This window comes from Sarcophilus harrisii, chromosome 4, assembly GCF_902635505.1.
Source record: "Sarcophilus harrisii chromosome 4, mSarHar1.11, whole genome shotgun sequence".
Lineage (NCBI taxonomy): Eukaryota > Metazoa > Chordata > Mammalia > Dasyuromorphia > Dasyuridae > Sarcophilus > Sarcophilus harrisii.
Genome location: NC_045429.1, coordinates 163,198,904 through 163,219,676, shown reverse-complemented (window position 1 = coordinate 163,219,676; position 20,773 = coordinate 163,198,904). Strand labels below are relative to the sequence as shown.

The following is a 20,773-nucleotide window of genomic DNA, read 5'->3' as shown; positions in this document are numbered from 1 at the left end:
AGGCAAAAACCTTTTCCTTAGATAAAGGTGGATAAATTAAAGAAAGAATTAAAAAAAAAAAAAAAAAAAAAAAAAAAAAAAAAAAACCTTAACAGGCTTGTGTTCCTTTATCAGTTTTACTAAGCATATTTTATAAGTCTCCTGGCTCAGTCCTCTGATAGAACTTTGATGCATTTTAATTACTCTGACTGAAAAAGGTCTTACTGGTTCTTCTTCGATGTTCTTCCCTGAGAAGGGTTACCAAAGGGCCACTTGTGCGAAGGATCCTGTCAAGAACAGCTCTCCAGTGCTGTTGCTTCTTGTTTCTTGTGCTCTGTGCCCCAAGTTTGGATGCCACTTGTCATGGGAGCCCCCTGCTAGTGACTGTTAGGATCTAAATCTGACCAGTAGAATAGATTGTGTGGACAATAATGATACAAGGAGACTGAGAAGCAATTGCAGTGGAAATCTCAACCTCTTACCTCTGATTTATTTCATCTCTTCACAGAATATATAATTTCTAAGCACAGCAAGGTTATTACTGTTTAAAGAAAAGCATACATTCTTTCTCAAGTAACATCCGCATCAGTAAAAATGACCTCCAGACCCTTATCCTGAATGCCAGTATGGGTCAGAACAATTCCTAAAGTCAGTCAGCTGTGCTCAGAGAGTGATATAACCATTACCAAAACATCTTTTAATTTCTCTAAAGTTCTGTGATTCATGGCTTAGGGTGGGGGTGAGGGGGCTTTGGAGAACTGAGCCCCTTTCTTAAAAAGTGCAGTTCCTTTGAACCTTTTTACAGGCTTGTCTGGGTTCCACAATTAAGTGGGGTCCTCAACAAATAATCATTGTTTTGGAGGCTGCTCCTACATAGTCACTGCAACCATGAGTTCCCTGCAACACTGAAGAAATGTTTTTATTTTGATGTAATCTTGAGCTCTGCTGCTGTTTCTTCAAAATAGAACCAAGACTTCCTAAAATTCTTCACCTAAAAACCTCGCTCCTAGACTATTATATTAATCTTCTGGTTGCTTTGCCTACTTCAAGCCTCTCCCCATTACAATCCATTTTCCAGAGAAATTTTCCTAAAATTAAAGTTTAACCATGTTATCCCTCACATTTCTGGGCACAAGTCGTCTGCTGGCCTAGAATATCTAGTCATTTAAACCTTTTAAATAAACAAGTGTTACAGTCAGAGCCAAGAGGAAATAAATGGAAATTCCTGTGTGGAATTTTTTTGGGTAGTCCCATCATTAAAAAACAAAACAAAACATTGTTTCCTAACAAGTCTGATTACCCTAACTGATATGATATAGGCTGGACCCATATCTCCAAATGCTAAATATACTTGATAACATCTTTATTTCCAATATGTAACAGGTAGATATTTAGACTAAAAGGCTTAAATGGGGCTTGTAGACAGATTAAGACTATCAGAAGTTTACTTCAGGATGGAAAATTTAGAGGATGTGAATAATCATTGCTGATCTTCAGCAACAGTGAAAAAATTAAAGCTAGCACAAAGTTAGGACGTATAATTTCTTAGAATAGGAATGTACAAGCAAAATAATGTTTTGGTCATGTATACTTATTGTGTATCTAAGTTATATTTTAATATATTTAACATCTACTGGTCATCCTGCCATTTAGGGGAGGGGGTGGGGGGCGGTAAGAGGTGAAAAATTGGAACAAGAGGTTTGGCAATTGTTAATGCTGTAAAGTTACCCATGTATATATCCTGTAAATAAAAGGCTATTAAATAAAAATAAAATAAAATAAAATAAAATCAAAAAAAAAAAAAAAAAAAAGAATAGGAATGTACAGCAGCTGTTTTTCCCATGTCCAAAGATTTCTAGTACAGCTGAAGCCCTAAAGCAAGATCTTTGGAAGGGGATGTCAAACCAATACTTTTCTTGCAACAGATTGTAGTATAGAGTTTGACTTCTTGCCTTTGTAGCCTGGCATTATGCCAATTATGGCATTGTTTTCCCATTTTACAGATAATAAAATCAAAACAGGAAGCAATTAAGTGATTTGTCCAGGGTTACAAAGCTAGTCAGTGTTTGAGATTGGATTTGGAACTCAGGTCTTCTGATTTCAGGACCAAGAATCTATCCAGAGAACCATGGAGCTGCTCTAATCAATTCCTCCTGTTTTGCCCTTGCTATCAGTTTATTGCCAACAAGAGGAGTTTTATTTTGGTGGGTTTTTTTTTGGGGGGGGGGAGATGGCATGTGAGATATGTGGTCCCACACAGACAAATTCCAACTATGGAAAGGTCTTAAATATTTATTCCACTCTTCACACTCCTGCCCGGTTTTTGAGCTTTGTACCATTGACCTCACTCTGTTGGATATGAACCTTGTCTGAAGAAGACCAATTTGTCAATGAAAAGTCTTATGCTAGAAGGTAGAAAGTTATGTTTTAATAATAATTAATCTGCTGGAATGATAATTTATTATTTAATTCATTTACAAAAAAGCAGCCTCCTGAGTTAGAGATAGAAAACAAATTGAGTTTGACTAGTTCCCTCTTATTAATTATTTACATGACAAATCCCTATAATGTACAGTACATTATACCAGGCTCCAAAGGGGAAATAAAGGCTAAAATATCTTTTCTTATAGAAATTATAATTTGGTAAGAATTCTTATGTTTTTCCTCTTATTTGTATGTGTATAAATACTACCATTACATTGCTGATATACATTTATTCAGGTTGAAGTGTCTAGCAAAGGATGCAGGAGAGAACTATAGTAGCTAATTTTCTGACTAGTACTGTTAGTTTAGGTTTGGAATCAGAATAAAATAAATTACCTGTAGTTCAATTAACAATTAATAAGACTATCAAATTGCTTGCCTTCGCAACGAGTGGGGTAGGGGATGATGTAGAAGGGAGGAAAGGAGAGACTCTGGAAAGGAAAGGAGATTTCAAAAAATGCATATTGAAAATTATTTTTTCATGTAAGTGTGGAAAACTAAAATACAAAATAAATTAATTTAAAGAATTAATAAGGCCAGTAACACTAGCTGCTTGAGAGACTGAGCAGGCAGATCTCTTGAATTTGAGAGTTCTGAGCTAAAATGGATTATGTCAATCTAACTTCTGAACAAAGGTCTGCATTAATATAGTAAGGGAAGCAGGAGAGAATCAGATCACTTAAAAAGTAAAGAACTAGACCGCATCAGAGAGAGCTATTCCAGATTTTATGACAACAATATGTATATATACATGTGAAACAAAAAGTTGGATTAACTGTCACATAGAAAGGATATTCAACAATAATACTTAAAATTTAGCTTTGGATAGATGCAGCCCTGACCCTTTCTATATGGAAGCACTACTGGACAGCAGTGCCAGATGTGACAATTTCTATGGTTCTGGAGCATTCACCAAGTCTGAAGGGTACCAGCTCCACATGGATGAGCCTTTTTATGCTCTTAGCTGATCAGAAAACTATGTCAATATGGCCAGAAGTTGAGTCAAATGTGGAACAATCTGAAATTTAGCCCTCTGGGTCAATCAAGCCTTGGTAATCACTTTGTCACCTTTCAAGTTAAAACCAGCATGACCTATATGGGAAGGCAAAGGAAAGAAATTTTTGTAGAGTATGATTCTATCACATGACATTCTTGATGTCAAAATCTAAAGGATTTTCTAAGGGACTCTTTACTATTTAAGTGCCATTAGAACTTTTACTGAACAATACTAATCCTTCCAATTTTTTTTTATTGTAGTCCACATTCAATATTGATAATCTGATGCAGTACTCATGACCAATTGAAGACTAAAAGAGCAAATCTACCCACTTATCTTCCCACTATTCTATCCCACTATTCATTAGTCTAGCAAAATATTTTACATCTTACTCCTTTGCTGCCCTCAGCAGGCCACAGATGTACATAGCTTCATTTTCAGAAAGCATTTTCAACACTATTCCATTGATGATACACAAAAATTAAAATATACGAAACAGGAGGGAGGAAAGAAGTGAGGAAGGGAGGGAGGGAAGAAGGGAAAGAGGGAGGGAGAAAGGAGAAAAGGAGGAAGGGAAGGAGGGAGGGAGGAAAGGAGGGACAAAGGAAGGGAGGAAGAGAGGGAGAGAGGGAAGAAGGAAGGTAGGGAGGGAATGAGGGAGGAAAGAAGGGAACAAGGGAGGAAAGGAAGCAGGAAGGGTGGAAAGAAGAAGAAACAAAAAAGAAGTTTCCAAATCCAAATTTACTATTTCTGAGGTTTCAAAATAGTGCGTGATTGAGATGTGTAATCTGGGTAGCTCAGTGGAGAGAGCACTGGATTTGGAGTTAGGAAGAACTGAGTTCAAATCCTATCTTAGAGACTAATTGGAAGTGTGACTTGGAGCAAGTCCTTTTTCACCCTCAGTTTCCTCAACTATAAAATGGGGATAATAATAGTACTTGCTTCCCACAGTTATTGTGAGTATTACATAACATTCTAAACCTTAAAGCAGTATGTAAATGCTAGTAATGATGATGATGGTAATAATGATGATGATGATGATGATGATGATGATGATATGATCATGTCTCCATTGTTCACTTGGTCTCTTAATATGGCTTTTGAGTGTGAAAAAGCAAAGAAGATGACATGGATGAACAATTCCTCTCTTTACCTGTTTCATCCTACTGATAGAGATTTGAGATGCCTTCAGCTCTAGGAGCCCTACTCAGTATAGAGGGTTTTGAGAACAGCATTTCACTCCCTGGTCCCCAGTTCTAGAGCATGGTCTCATTCTCAAGTTCTATCCTTTCTCTGTCTGGAAACTTCTCCATAACCCAGCTCAAGGGCTTAGCAGTAGGGTTGTAGGACAGTGGGAGCTTTTTCTCTCTTTGTCTTCAAACTTCAATTGCAAAGGGGGGGTGACAAGTCAAGCCCTAATTGGTTGTCCTGTAGGTAGTGGTAATAGAGACTTGATGCTTTAGAGCAGAATTTTTGGCAGTTACTTTGGCACTAATTTGGGGACTTGTGACCTTATTCTGCTACTGTCATAGTACTAAATTTCTGCTGCATTCACACAACATACTCCAGGGCAATTGACAATCGGTGGGCTTAATTTAGATGTGTTTAGATGTTCTTATATTGTATATACATATACATGTATATGTACATATAGGTATGCAAAATAAGGTAGCATTCTCTTCTTTATATAGATTATTCATAATTATTTTGTTTTATGCTGTATACTTCATTTTTATCCTAATAATTCTTTTTTTTAACGTATAAATTAATGAGTAGGGAAGGGGTAGTATTTGACTAGATCTAAGGGCAGTACTGCATACCTACTTCTTATAAATAGTGGTTCCTTATTGCCTCTAGCAGAAATGCCTCTATTTGAAATTTTAATCTCTTCAAAACTTGACCTCTCCCTACCTTTCTAGTGTCTTTACATGTTGCTTATTTTCCCACATTCTTCCATCCATGGCCAACTCTTGCTCTGCTCATACAGTGTATCATCTAAGTAGCTTCACATTATTGAAGAATTTATCCAATTTGTTGTTCAGTCTTTTTGATTGGATCTGATTCTTTGAGACCGCATTTGGGATTTTTTTGGTAGAGATACTGGAGTAGTTTGCCTTTTCCTTCCTCAGTTTACTTTCCAGATGAGGAAATTGAGGCACACAGTTGTGACTACAGGTCTGCCACTCCATCCCTATCACTACTTATCCACTTTTACCATGTAAATATGAGTGTATCCATGAGTTTCATCCCTTTAGAGATGTACAGCACAAAGGGCTACACAAGTAAAGGTGAAAGACTTCCTGTATCACAGGTTAAGAGGAGGGCACACAGACAAATGTGATAGCTATTGTATATGCCAGGCTGAACATTATAGTCACATATGCTTTGATTTCCTTTAGAATCTACATTCTACTGGATTATTAATTTGCCATTATACAGCACTAATCTATACCCTTTTTGTATTTTCAATCTCTCAGAATTGATTTCTCGTTACAAAAGTTTGTCTTTGAAACAAGGCTTGTTCACTGCCAGACCATGCAATTTATATGCCTTTTTCTACATTTTCCTGAATTGCTTGATTTATGAGGGTGAAGACCTAAGAGAAATTTTTCCTTTCAACATTAGCTGTCCTTAATGTTCTATCTCACCTTCTTTATCTTCTGGAACTCCTGGTTTCCTTGAAGAGAATTCAAGTCATCTTCTACATGAATACCCCTCCACCCCAGCTATTCATGTCATCCCTCTCAAATGTATTAATTTTGAGTAATATTTTCACTAATATATTTACACATATACATGTCATCTTCCCAGTTAGAATGTTAGGATGTACATTCATCGAGGGAAAGAATTATTTCATTAGTGTCTTTTTATTCCCTGTACTTAGCACAGCATTTAGCATAAAATAAGAAAGAACTTTGAGTTACTCTGTCTCTTAGACTTAATAACTGAGGCAAGGGCGGCAAAGTATTTTGCCTGAAAATCAGAAAGATAACAAGTAACAGAGTTGAACCCCCAGCCCTTTGACTTCATATTCTCTATTTTTCCCTCTTGTCACAAATTGACTCTCAAAGCACAAATCTTTGAGCCAGCTAAGGGCACTAATTTACCCTCAGAAATAATGACAATATTCTAATGAAGATTCTCTGAAATAATGAGGAAGGGACTAAGGAAGAATGAGATTGAGAAATGTCCAAACTACCACAAGTAGACCCTGCTTCCTCTCTGTGCTTATACTCATTCTAAATTATCTAATCAATTCAAATACTTCAATTCTTACTTTTACTACTTGCTACTAGGCTAACAGTAGCAGCCCAAAAGTCAGATTCTAAATAACAACCATTCATTTATTTGAGAATCTTTTAACAATTCACCTACCTGTTGTATCTAAAGTATTGCATTAAATGATGAAAGAATAGACACCAGAAAAAAAAGGAAAGGAAATTGATTAGTTTTGGGGAAATGAATGATTTTTTTTTTTTTTTTTTTTTTTTAGAAAAAGGGATTCTAGAGCCATCTGCACCCAGAGAGAGGACTGTGGGGACTGAGTGTAAATAACAACATAATTTTTTCATTCTTTTTGTTGTTTCTTGCATTTTGTTTCCTTTCTCATTTTTTCCTTTTTATCTGATTTTTCTTGTGCAGCATAATAATTGTGGAAATATGTATAGAAGAACTGTACATGTTTAACATACATTGGATTACTTGCCGCCTAGATGAGGGAGGAAGGGAAAGGGAAAGAAAAAAAAATGGAACAAAGTTTTGGAAGGGTGAATGTTGAAAATTATTTGTGCATATATTTTGAAAATAAAAAGCTTTAATTTAAAAAAAGAAAAAGTACTTCAGTTAGTAAATTATTACATGTTATTAAAGTAGGTAAATACATCTTTTTTCCAAGGTTGAGGGATGACCAAATCAAGTAAACTATTTGTTAGGGAGTAGGAAAAGGGAAGGAAATTCCTGTTAAAATTTCATGCCAAAGGGGCAGCTAGGTGGTGGGGTAGATAGAGCACCAGCTCTGAAGTCAGGAGGACCTGAGTTCAAATGTGATCTCAGACACCTAACACTTCCTAGCTGAATGACCCTGGGCAAGTCACTCCAAATGCCTCAGGAAAAAAAATAAAATAAAACTTAATGCTGAAAAATTTTATACGTATATGTATGTATATATGTATACATATGTATTATGTATACTTTGTAGGGTTTTCAATTAAAATGCAGTTAAGTATGGCAGCAGAACAATAGAATACTGTTTCTCAGTTGTCTAAAATATCATTTAGGACAAACATAAAGATTTTTTTTTAAATTTTATTTAGGAGCCTGCTTTAGAGAAAAGTAAAGAGTTCATGAGTCAATCTTTGAACCAGAAATATAAAATCCTGGCCCCAAAAATGAGATATCAGAATTTATCACTGTCACTCTCTCTTTTGCAGAAGAAGGAAAATCATGGTTGTAGAATGTGACATTTTGGATTTGATTAGTGTCCTGGTTTGTTTTACTGAATTTTTTTAAAAAGTCTTTCTTATAAAGAATGACTCTAGGTAGCAGGAGAGGAATATATCAGGAAATGTCGATGGTATGAAAACAAAATGCATCAGGTTGATTTTCAAAAAAGAAGTAAACTTGATTATACTATTTATTATCTAGTAATCAATTAACCAACAAACACTTTTTGAGTGCTTTACTATGTTCCAGGCATTATGCTTAATGCAAGGAATTCTAAAAAGGGCAAAAACACAAAAAAAACAGTCCTTGCCATCAATGGACAATGAGAGAGAGACATCATGTAAATAAATGGGTATGTATAAGATATATGCAAGGTAGAAAGAAGGTAACTTGGAATAGAAGGCTTCAGTGCTTTAAGAGTCTGAGAAAGGTTTCCCATAGAAGGTAGAGTTTAAGGTGAGTCTTTGTGGAAGCCAGGGACTTCAAGTGACAGAGATGAGAAGAGAGCATGGTATGCATGGAAAACAGCAATTTCAAAGCACTGGTATTGCTGGTATTTCTTGCTCATAGAGTTGTTAGAAGGGAGGAATGTATGAAAAGGCGGGAAAGATAAGAAAATATCTGACTGTGAAGAACTTTAGAGCCCAGAAAGATCTGTCTCCATATGAGGAGATGTTTAGGAAAGATATAAAGGTTGAAATATCAGCTCATGTAAGTCTTTTCAAGTTTTTCTGAAAGCATCTTGATTATAATTTTTTAAAAGCACAATAGCATTCTATCATAATCACATATTACAATTTGTTCAGCCATTTTCTAATTGATGGGCATCTCTTCAATTTCAAATTCTTTGCCCCCAGAAAAGTGCTTTATTTTTATATGCTAAATATGTCACATATTTTTGGACAAATAGGGCCTTTCCTTTTTTAAAAAAATCTCTTGTGGGATGTAGATCTTGCAGTGGTATTGCTAGATTAAAGTGTAAACATGGTTTTATAACCCTTTAGGCATAGTTCCAAAATGCTCTACAGCATAGCTGAATCAGTTCACAACTCCACCAACAATGCATTAATGCCTCATTTTACCCACTTTGTCACCATTTTTCTTTTCTGGCTTATTAAGTAATCTGATAAATATGAAGTATATGTTAGAATTTTTTAAAATTTGCACTTGATAAATGATCAAAAGATATGAAGTTTTCAAAGATGAAGTAATCAAAGCTAGATATAACTATATAGGAAAATGCTGGGTGACCCTGGGCAAGGAACTTAAGATCTTTCTTAATTTTCTCCTGTCTAAAAAAGGGGATTATAACAATGATTCTCAAGATTGTCATGAGAATGACACTAAATAACATTTGCTAAGGTGTTTAGCATAGCACCAAACAGATAGGAAGTGCTATATAAATGCTATCATTGTTATTATTATTATTAGTATGGTACCTTAATGAGAATAAAAGCCAAAAATCTCTTATTTCCCTAGATAACTAAGATTATAGGGTTTTCCCCAATATCAATGAAATCTAATGAATCAGGAGGGAAAATTTTCTGAATTTTCAATATCTCTAATAAAAATTGACAACTGATAATTTTTCATTCATTCAGAGTAGCTCCAATCTGTACAAACACCATCCTATCCCATCCAATCACCACATAATACAGAGACATTCAAGAAGAATGGATGCTTTCTCCATATTCTTTCTTGCAGTTATAGTTGATTAGTTGTGGTTGTACCATTAGCTTTCCCATTAATAAAGCTATAAACAGTGTGTCCTCATGTCTTGTATTCCCAGCCTAGGCACTTTAAAAACATTGACTGAATTTCTTTGACAAAAGAACCTGATAGTTAATGGTCTATTTTCTTGTGGGGGGAGGGAAAAGGGGGGAAATTGGAAACAGTACCTAAAACTGGAATTTGGTGTTTATTATAAGAAAAAAAAGTGCATATGTTAAATTGCATCCAAATAATTTTAGGATTATAACATTTAAAGTTATGCTGCCTTCATTTCCTCAAATCAGAAATTTTAAAGGAAAAAAGAACAGCTAATAGTATATCATGTGGTGTAAGCATAACAAAGAAAAATACACACACACACACACACACACACACACACACACACAAAGATATAACAATAGAACATAACTGAACCCCATGCAATTATAATGATCAAGTTTGGCAATAAGAACAATTGAGAAAATGAGCTTTAATCAACAGGTGTGTAATAAATACCTGTGACAGAAAAATAACAACTTGAAAGAAAAAAAGGGAAACTCAGAGAAAGAGACAGCCAGTGCAAAGACAAGGAATAACAAATACACTATCAGTTAGATTGCAACATGGAGAGCAATAAAGTATAACAAAACTAGAAAAGTAAGAAGTGGCCAGGTTGTAAAGAGGCTTTAAATATCAGAGGACTTTTTTATTTGATCCTGGAGGAATTAGTGAGCCACTAATATTTGCTGAACAGGGAGATGGTCTACACAGAATTAAGCTTTAGGAAAATCACTTTGGCAGCTGAATAAAAAAATGGTTTGGAGAGAGGAGAGACCAGAGGATAGTAATCCAATTTGAAGGTCACTGCAATTGTCCAGGCAGGAAGTGATTAAAAATTGAATGAGGATAGTGGTTATTTGTACATGGAGAAAAGATGATGTCTAGAAAATTGGATGTGAAGGTAGAAATGACAAGATTTGGTAATAAGTTTGATATGGGAGTTAAATAGAAGTCCAAGATGAATCAAACTCAATCTAAGGCCATGTTGTTCTCAGCTTTTAAACCGAAAGTACTGCACCTGAACATTTGTCTAGACATTTTAACAATAGATCAAAGGAGTTTTAAAGTTTTCTTTTTTAAAAGAAAACTTCTGAAGTAAAACATTTATTTGTTTTATAGATGGGAAAACTAAGCCTGAGGCTGCTGAGCTAGGATAAATCTTATTATGTAAATAAGGCCAAATTTGTATGTTATAAAAAAGACAAACAAGGAATGCTGCTCATGTGCCTTTCAAAAACACATCCGATCATTCTTTTCCTTTCCTTTATTTTCTTTATCTTTTTATAATAATAAGTAATAAGGAATTTTCCCTTCTGAATTGGATAGACAAATGAGTTCAACACTAAGAAAGATGTTTTATTTAATTTTAAATTCATTTTTAAAATATTTTGAGTTATTAAGTTCATTGCAGTTATTAATTACCATAGATAAGTTAAGTCATCCTCTTTCCCCAACCCCTCCGCCCCCCTATAAAAAGTGCATTTACAGAATGATTGCACTTCTGGTAAAACACATATTAAACTAGTAAGAAATTTTAATACATTCAGCTACCTAGCCCAGAAAACAAGGAGCTTTGACATTCACTTAAAAAAAGGTCCACAGAATTTTCCAACAATTTGTCCTGTACAATGTGCATCAAAGTTGGCCACTTTATTAAGGCCATTTACTGCCTAACTGGATTATTCAAAAGGTAGTGTCAACAGGTTCAGAAGACTGGTTTTAAGGCCCTGTGTCTTGTTTACAGGATCTTCTTTCTGAAAAAAATTTTTTTTTCTGATTTCTAAAAGTAACAAGAATACAGTTTCAAGCATTCTGTCTATCCAGAGTATGTAAGATTATATCTCATGGGGTAATAGAGATGTTCTTTCTTCTCTTTCTTCTTCTGTGATGAGGGTATTTTGGAGGTCACGTCTACAATTTTTTTAAAAAAACAAAGAAAGACATTACAATGCTTATTTTAAAAATTTTAATTATATTTTATTTTTCATAAAAGATCTGCCTTTTATCCCTCCCAATTCCATTTCATCTACTGAGAAATAATCCAATGTTCTTAAAAGAAAAAGATGAATATTTTAAATTGTACCAAAATGTTTACTTTATGGCTACTCTTGCCAAATGATTATGATTTCATTTTCTTAGAACTGAATTTATTCTAAAACTATAGTATTTGAAGTTACATTTCCTTCAAATCAGAATTTTATTTAATGTTAATATTTTCCCACAATTATATTTAAAACAATTTTGTTTACATTTAAGATTTTTGAGTTCTAGATTCTCTCCCTTATTCTTACCAAAATTAAGAAATCATTGTAAAGTAAGCATAACTAACAAAAAATACAACAATACAACATAACAGAACTTTGTGTAATTATAATGCTCAAACCTGGCAATTTGAAGGGTTGAGAAAATGTACTTTAATTAATCAGCAAGAATATAACAAGTATCTACTATGTGTCTGGCATTTTATTGGGCTTTTAGAAAGACAAACAGAAAACAGTTCTGTGCTCAAAGATTTTACATGTAAGAGTGTGTTCAAATATATCGAAGATCATTTGGAGGGGGAAGAATAGGTACTAACAGTTGAGGGAGATCAGGAAAGATTTGATGGGGGAAGTGGTGATTAAACTGGGGCTGCTAGGTGACACCATAGTGCACCTTCAAAACTTCCTAGCTATATGACAAGTCACTTAACTTGTTTGCCTCAGTTTTCTCACCTGTAAAATGGGAATATACAAATATGTTAAATAATATAAATACAAAATGAGGAAAATACCCACTTACTTTGTAAAGTTGTTGTGAAGATAATAATTCTAAAGCATTTAGCATAGTGTCTGGCACATAGTAAGCACAATATAAATGTTGGCTTTTATTATTATTAAAGGAAACTATGAAGCCATGGAGTACAAATAGTGTATGAAAGCAAAAAAGTTAGACTGGGTCATCAAGTATAGGAAGGGAAGTAAGTTATATTAAGGCTGGCCAAGTAGGTTGAGATCAGATTATTAAGGGTTTTTATTGTCCCAACAGAGGAGCTTATAATAAGCAGAAAAATTAAATCCTCTTTCATTCCCAGAGGTGGGAAGACTATAGATAAGGCCATTACATATGCTGCCAGTCAAGTTCCATTTATTTGTTGGTTTTGCTAAAATTGCTTTTCCATTTTAAATCTTTGCTAAAAGAAGGCATATTGATGGAGGAGGGGAAGGGCAGGAGAGGAAGGAACATACTTTAAAATGAATGCTGTGGAAAAACAAACAAAAAAAACATTAATAAAGAATGAATAAATACAAGTGAACAGTTTAAAGTACCTCTTTCCTCGCCAATGCTCCAGAACATAAAATAGTCCCATCACCAGTCCCTTTAATAGAATTACAGTAGCTGGTTAAAATTACTTGTGTAATATGCAGATATTTTTATACAAAATTGTGAATTTCCATTACATAGTTTTAAATGTATATTTAAATTTATCCAAATAGTACTAAAATTGCCCTGCTTATCTGTGTTCTCTTCTGAAATTGATTCTGTTCTCATCTATGTATTTTTCATTATAGATCTTTTCTTTTCTTCTTTTTTTTAACATCTGAATTTATTTTCCATGAGCAATAATATAACTTAAGAGAAAAGACTGATTACTTACAGTAATTAGAGTCCAGAGTCCTTGTATAGCTGCAGCCCATTCAAAACCAATTTTTTCATATAAAAATCCACCTAGTGTTGGTCCTATGAATGCTCTTTAAAAAAAAAAAAAAAAAAAAAAAAGGACAAAATGTATCCCAAGAGAGTTGCTTTTGTAAGTTGAAAGAACCTCTAAATCTTTTGTAATTATGGCTACATGGCAATTCAGTTGAAAGGACAAAAGAAAAAGTATCTTTTTAAGGTTATCAAACAACATGCATCTATTGGTCAAATGTAGAACTTGAGCAAAGAATTTTACCATGTAGAACCTCAAAAAATTTAACTTCTTAAAAACTGATGCCATATTTATCACATATCCTTTATATTTCTAATCCATAGATCTATAAACAGTACTTTTAAATGCTATACTCTATTTCAAAGAATATCTGTCATATTAAATTCGGAGAGTATACAATGATAGCATGAAATATGATTCCTATCATCAATATATGTACACAAATAAACACATACATATCTAGAGATTGTATTGTATAGTGTTTTGGTTTGAAATTTGGAAGATCTGAGTTCAAACACCACTTCTGAACGTCAAAAAATGTCTTGGGTTTATGAGCTAGGATCCTAATGCCTTAAACCAAATAAATAAACAATATATAGATATAGATACACACACACACATATATATATAAATATGAACACACATATACACACATATATATAGAATATATCTATTATGAAAATTATATGTATATCACATATATTTATAAATCAGGTAAAAGAGATTAGTCACACACACACACACACACACACATTTTACTAAGTAAAAGAGGCCATTCTCTTTTTCATATTTTACCTACCCTTAATCATTGATAGGACATTGCCTCAGACTGAGACCTGTTGAAGACCTTAGCTTAAAAAGCCCAAGGTCTTCTACTTCATCCAGTCATCTCCAAATTTCCTGATCTTTTTCTTGCTACTGGATCCAGGTGGCCCTATCTTAAAAAAGTGAAGTTGGTGACCTTGCCCAGCCCTCCTACACCTAAATCCAATTCTCTTGCATGTCATGGCATCCCCTCCCTGATGTCATGGTTCTCTTCCAGAATGAAGGACAAAGAACAACAACAATAACAGCTGTGTGATCTGGGCCCTTTCATTTAACCTCTCTTTGCTTCAGGCATTTCCTTTGGATTTGTCTACTAAGGCCTAGGAGGAAGCTCTTACATTAGGAAGTCCTCAGGCTCATAGATCACAAATCCTTTCTTGAAGGGTTGTTGCATGTGTATATCCCACAGGATTAGAGAAGAGATTGTGTATGCATGTGTTTAAATATGTGTATATATTAAAAAACTGTGGCCTGGAACTTATTTGTTAGGCAATTTGCAAGCACTGATGAGTAAATTAACATGCTTGGAAGCTCAAGCTTTTTTTTTTTTTTTTTCTCAATGAGTTCATCTTTCATCTGCCACATTTTTTGGAAAAGCCAGCCATCTTGGGGTGGGACTCTGACTCTTGAGCTGAAATTTTTCATAAAAATTCTCTAGAGTAATCTGGTTACCAAGCACAGGTAAGGTTTAATTTAATGTAGTTATACATTAAGTTTGCCCCAGGAGGGGGTGGTATAATTTTAGATTACATTTTCCCCAGTCGATGGGTACATTTTCTCCTAGGAGAAGGGGAAGTTTGGAATTCAATTTAGTTTAAGGATTAGGTTTTCCCCCAGGGGTAGGGAAGAATTATGAGTTCCCATAGTGGAAGTTTGTTTCCTTTTTTGTAACATTGTACCAGGGGATGCTCCTGATAGTTATAGGAATGACTAAACAGCACTAAACAATTGAAATATGTGACATCTGACATGCTAGAGATTCAGCAGGTAAATCTTTTTTTGATCCTAATTTTGATCCTCTTTTCAGGATCAGGAAAATGAAAAAAAAAAAGTAAGGCTAATAAAAATATGTCTGTCTTATCATTTTGTCTGTTTTTTTGTTTGTTTGCTTGTCTCATATTTACTTTTGTTTGCAGATTTGTTAGCAGTTTGAAACATTTCTAAGAGGAAAATGCAGAGCGCCAGAAAAACTTCTAAAAAAACTACAGTTGAAGAGTTTAAAACGCAGGGAAAGAGCACTGAAGTTTCATACTTAAATCAGCTGTCCCAGTAAGCAGAACTTACTCCTACTTTTGGCAAGAGGGAAAAAAAAATCCTGCAAGATGCTTGCTGTCATTTCAGCTATAGTCATATTGCAATTACAGAGATAAAAACAAATTTAAAAAGGAAAACTTTTTCCTGGTGTAGAACTGTCAGTATCATAGTAGATTTTGGAGATTTCCAGATCAAGGAGATTAGAGATTAATAATTTTAAAATAGCAAGGGGGTAATTCTAAGAACTTTAAGAATTCTAAGAACCCCCCTCCTTCTTTTTGTCCTATCTAATAAGATACTTAACAGAAGTTTAACATATGCTGTTAAGATGAATTTTTATCTTAATGAGTTTTGAGGTACTACTCTGTAGAATTTGTCAGAAGAAAAAATAAAAATTAAATTCTTTAAAAGTTTTAGGGGTAAATAATAGTTAGATTATTTTTCTCCTTAAGATAGGGATGTTGTTTTAATGTAATAAAGGCAGCTAATTTGAAAATAATCCCAGAGTGAAGAAAAACTATAAGCACCTCTTATTAACTTTTTCTTGACCATGAAAAGAAAAAAAGCTTGTTTAAATTAGGAAGCAACTTAAAAAGGAGCAAAATTTAATTAAAGAATGTAAAGGGTGATTTAACCCTTAAAAATCTTAAAAGGTCATTTAGTCTATCCTCATTTTAGAGGTGAGGAAACCAAAGCCAAGAGAGGAAAGAAGAGGGATGGAAACAAGCATTTATTTTAGAATGTCTACTATGTACTAGGCACTGTGTACTTCACCAATAAGAGACAATTAGGAGACTTGTCAAAGATCATACAATTAGTAAGTAGCAGAAAGGAGATCTAAATTCACATCCCCTACTTTACATCAAACACTTTCCACTGTTCCATAATGCTTCTGAGAGAGAATTTCAAGAATCAAGGGAATGAAATTGATATACCAATTCTCATATATAAATGTTATACTATTAGCACAATCAATCTCACATGAAAACTCCAGTAAGTATAAGTATAGCTAATTCTACAGGAAAATAACTTCTTACCCAAGTGACCACATTGCACCCAAAAGCCCAGACACAAGTCCCAATGTGCTTAATCCTTCTTCAAATCCATTTTCACTAGAGAAAGAACAACCAAATATTTATTAAGCACAAGTGTTGATAGCTTTAAAAGAGATAAAGACAGTGACAAAAACCTTGTTTCCAATGTATTGCCTCAAGAAGCAATGCTAAGAGTGTTTTGGACCTCTCTTTGTCTGACTTCTTTCGTCTGTATTCCCAGTGATAGGATCACAGTTTAGTCATCTTTCTTGCCTGGTTCAAGGGGATATCCAGAATAATTGGGCTAATCTGAAGCTTCCACTGCAATGTATCTGTATCTCTTTTCCTATAGCTCTGCTAACACTGACTTTCCTCCTTTTCTTAAATCATTGCCAATTTCTTCCTAAATTTCTATTTCTCCCCATAGATGCCATCACCTTTCCACTTCCCTTATAATAATTCTATATATTTATTAAAAACAATTCTGACATTTCATCTCATATCATGCAAATTGGCAAAGATTTAAGAAAAGAACAAGTCAGTGTTATATTTAACTTACATTTTATTTATATTTTAGTTTGTATTTTAAGCAAGAGAGAACCAATGAGCTAGATTTGAACTCAGGTCTTGCTGACTCCAGGCCCAGTCCTATATCAATTATTCTACCTAGCTGCTAAAATAGAATGCTGCAGTGGGAATCTGGAGGGAGACCTGATTTCAAATCTAATCTCAAACACTTAATGCTGTGACCCTGGACAAGTCACTTAACCCCTATCTGCCTCAATTGCCTTAATGGGGTTGATAATAACATCTAATCTTCTGCCACGTCTGCTTTGGAGTGTCCTCTATTCATCTATGTCATTCCATACAGATTCTCAGGACTGTCACCATCTGTAGATATTGGGGCTACTCTCCTTTCATTCCCAAGCTCTCTATTCTAATGCTAGTCTCAAGCTTGAATAACAAATATTCATGTTATCCTTCAGATCAGCCTAGCCTCTCAATTTATTAACTTCTTCAGGTCCCATAACCCAGATCTTCACTCCAGATTCCATGCATGCTCAGAAGTAGTCAAAACATTAGACTTCAATATCACCTGTAATTCTACGAATTTGAGCTCTAAAATTCCTTTCTGTGATCCTTATCTGCTAATCTTTGATTTCTCTCTCTGCTTTACTCTTTTTAAACCTAGTACTTCTATATGGTCCTTTTCATATAAGCCAGAACAACTTTGTTGTAGGCTGACTTTCTTCCTTCGACCCTGAAAGCAAAAAGCTTAACAACATAACTGCCTTTTATTACCATACTCCCTTATCTTTCAAGTCCTGACATTCTTCAATCTTAGATCCTCCCTCTCAATCTACTTTGCTTAAGTTGCTGAATGCTATCTATCAGAAGGTATACAACAGTGTTGACATGATCCACTACAAGGATGTTACCTAATATCACCTGGGCCCTCACTGATGCATGAAACTGCCTTTAAAAAAAAAAAAAAAACTATATTTTTCTTTTCCCACTTTCATTATAAACATATAATAACTCAATGGGTTATTTCATACAAAAATATAAAAGCTGACAATATATTCAATATTCTACAATCATAATCCCTCAATTCTGCAAAAAGGAGGTAGGTATGGTTTCTTTTTTAAATCTTTTTTGGGATTGTGCTTGTTCATTAAAATTATATGGCATTTGGGGTTGTTGGGAGGTTTTTTTTTTTTTTGTGATGTTTTCTTTCCATTTATAAGATTGTTGTCATTAAATAGATAATTTTCCTGATTCTGCCCATTATATGGTTTCAATTCAAATAAATCTTCCTATAATTCTCTAAAGTGACTTGCCCAGAGTAACACAGCCAATTAAGTGTCTAAAGCCAGATTTGAACTCAGTCCTTCTGACTCCAGGACTGATGGATTATCCTTTATACCACCTACCTGCCTCTGTCATCTCTGTTCTTTTCACAGAAGATTAAAGATTTAAGATCTAAAAAAGACCTTGGAAGCCTTCTACTTTAACCTCTTCATTTTAAGTTTTTCTCATAATAATGATTTGAGAAAGGCCTAACAGATAACTAAGTAGGTGGTACAGCAGATAAAAGTGCTGGACTTACAGTCTGGAAGACTTGAGTTTGAATACTAATTCAGTCACTTGTTAGGTGTATGACTTTGGGCAAGTTACTTAATTTTATTGAGCAGGCTCAATGTTGTCATCTGCAAAATAGGGGTATAATAATACCCACCTCACAGAGATGAGATAACATATATAAATCAGAGATAATATATAGAGAGTGTTATTATAAACGTTGTTTATTATAAACATTGTTGTTGTTATTATCATCATTAAAAAGACTGTAGCCTACAGAGGATAAATGATCAAAGTCATATACGGACTATCAGAGGTAGCATTTGAATCTAAGTTCTGATTCCAGTGTCACTACATGTTTTATTATGTCATGATGCCTCCACATGCCCAGCTTAACTCCTCTTTTAATTATACAGTTCCTTAATTATATACCTTATGCCATATCTTGAGTATAAGTGATAATAGGAAATATTCTATTCATTGTGAAAGAGATGAAGTGACATCTTTCAAGACAGTTGTGAAAATCAAGTAAGGCTTCATCTATTTCAAAGTTTGAGTAGGCCTGAAGGACTTTAAGCATTAAGTCAAGGGCATACTTAAGCCCCTTCCCTGCTATCCTCCTAAGGGCACACTTAAGTCCCCTTCTTGTTATCCTCCCTATTTCAGTCAAATATGGGCAACTATGTACTTATTGGTCAAGTTCAATTTCTTGGGTAGTTCCCAAGTTTAGAATGTAAGATCCTCAGCCAATAAGGATGAGGGTCAGTGGTGGGAGGGGGTATTTGCGTTAGGGATAAAAAGTGTTGACCCTGCCCCCTAGAGTGCCTCCTCCCTTCGATTGTCTGCTGAATGGGTGGACGTCCGACTCTCTCAAGAACATATAATAAACTTTGCTTTGCTTCTAAATATCTTTCCAGCTTTTTTTTATTAAATGCTATCTAAACCACACAATTGTTTTGTGAATTACCTGTAAGTCTGATGCCCTAGACAGTTCTGAGATTTATAACCATGATGCATTACTGGAGAAACATTTGTGTTGAAAAGATTGTCTTTTTGCTTGGTATTATTAAAAGCCCTGTTCAGTTTTCTCAGTAGCCTCCTAATCTATCTCTTCTGCTTCTAAAATCCACATAGTTGTCAAAATAATCTTTCTAGGAAATGTTTGTCACTCCTCCGTCAAAAAGCTGTAGTGACTCCTTATCACCTATAGGAAAAAATATCAACTCCTCTGCCACTGCACTGGACTTGCAGCCAATAAGATCCAGATTTCAGTGAGATCCAGTGCCTCAAGCACTGACTCTCTTTAGTAAAACTCTTCATAAGTCATTTGACTCGTTTCATTGAGGCTCTGCATTCTCATCTGTAAAACGAAGAGACCGGATCTCTTAAGCTGCCTTCCAGTCCCAATCTTTGGTGACACATATAACCATCAAAAAGATAACTTATACCCTAATTAAAAAATTCATTTATTAATAATTTCTGGGATCAAAAATCTTGAAGGTTTTACGTAATAAGATCTCTTATCTTTTACGATGGTGTTTCTCCACATGGTGAAACTAAACAAAGTTTTCCACACATATTATCTCAAATACAAAAACAATCTAATCAATTGAATCAATCACTTACTATGCGCAACTGAGTATCTCCGGAAAAGTTGGTATTATACTCATTCCAGCAGAGATGCCATTCACAACCAGTACTAGGATTATCAACCAGAGCTGACTACCAAAAAAAAGAATTAAGGGGGAAAAATTAGTGTTTTAAAGAAAATGAAAACCTAGTAGATTGTGCTAATGGTATTAATGTGATAAGTTAGTCTCACACTGAGAAGAACTTGTTGGCCACTGACTCTAAAAGACATGATTCCTAATAGGAAAGGGGAATGCCTGAGAATGTAATCATCAGAGGAATTTCACTACTGCTGAAATTATATATATAAGCATAAATACCCCATTGAAACCCAATCCATCTCCTTATTCCAAGAGTAGCCCATTTACCTTACTTGGACTTGCTATCATATTTCCTCCTCTATCCTCGGATTAGTCCCAACATCTTTTAAGTGTTAGATTTAGATTTAGATTTTGGACTTCTTGTGTACAACAAGTAGCGGATGGGTATACCTTTTAGTCTTGTTTCTTGCTTCTTCTAAAGTATCTCTGGAAGCCAGGAAGATGGCAAATCCTTGCTATATTTACTGCATGTCTGAATTTTATA

The 20,773-nt window shown here is 34.5% G+C and overlaps 1 protein-coding gene across 3 annotated transcripts in view; it reads right to left on the bottom strand.

The window, feature by feature from the left end:
• Positions 1 to 10,091: 10,091 nt before the first annotated feature.
• SLC18B1 (solute carrier family 18 member B1) overlaps positions 10,092 to 20,773 on the bottom strand; it is a 47,311-nt gene continuing 36,629 nt past the window's right edge. For all 3 annotated transcript variants that reach the window (XM_003769450.4, XM_031964245.1, XM_031964246.1), the window contains exons 11-15: positions 20,186 to 20,281; positions 16,481 to 16,555; positions 13,311 to 13,404; positions 12,982 to 13,031; positions 10,092 to 11,584 (exon numbers count right to left, since the gene is read on the bottom strand). In XM_003769450.4, coding sequence (XP_003769498.1) covers positions 11,509 to 11,584; positions 12,982 to 13,031; positions 13,311 to 13,404; positions 16,481 to 16,555; positions 20,186 to 20,281 — 391 coding nt within the window. In that variant the 3' untranslated portion in view covers positions 10,092 to 11,508. The remainder of the gene's footprint in view (positions 11,585 to 12,981; positions 13,032 to 13,310; positions 13,405 to 16,480; positions 16,556 to 20,185; positions 20,282 to 20,773) is intronic.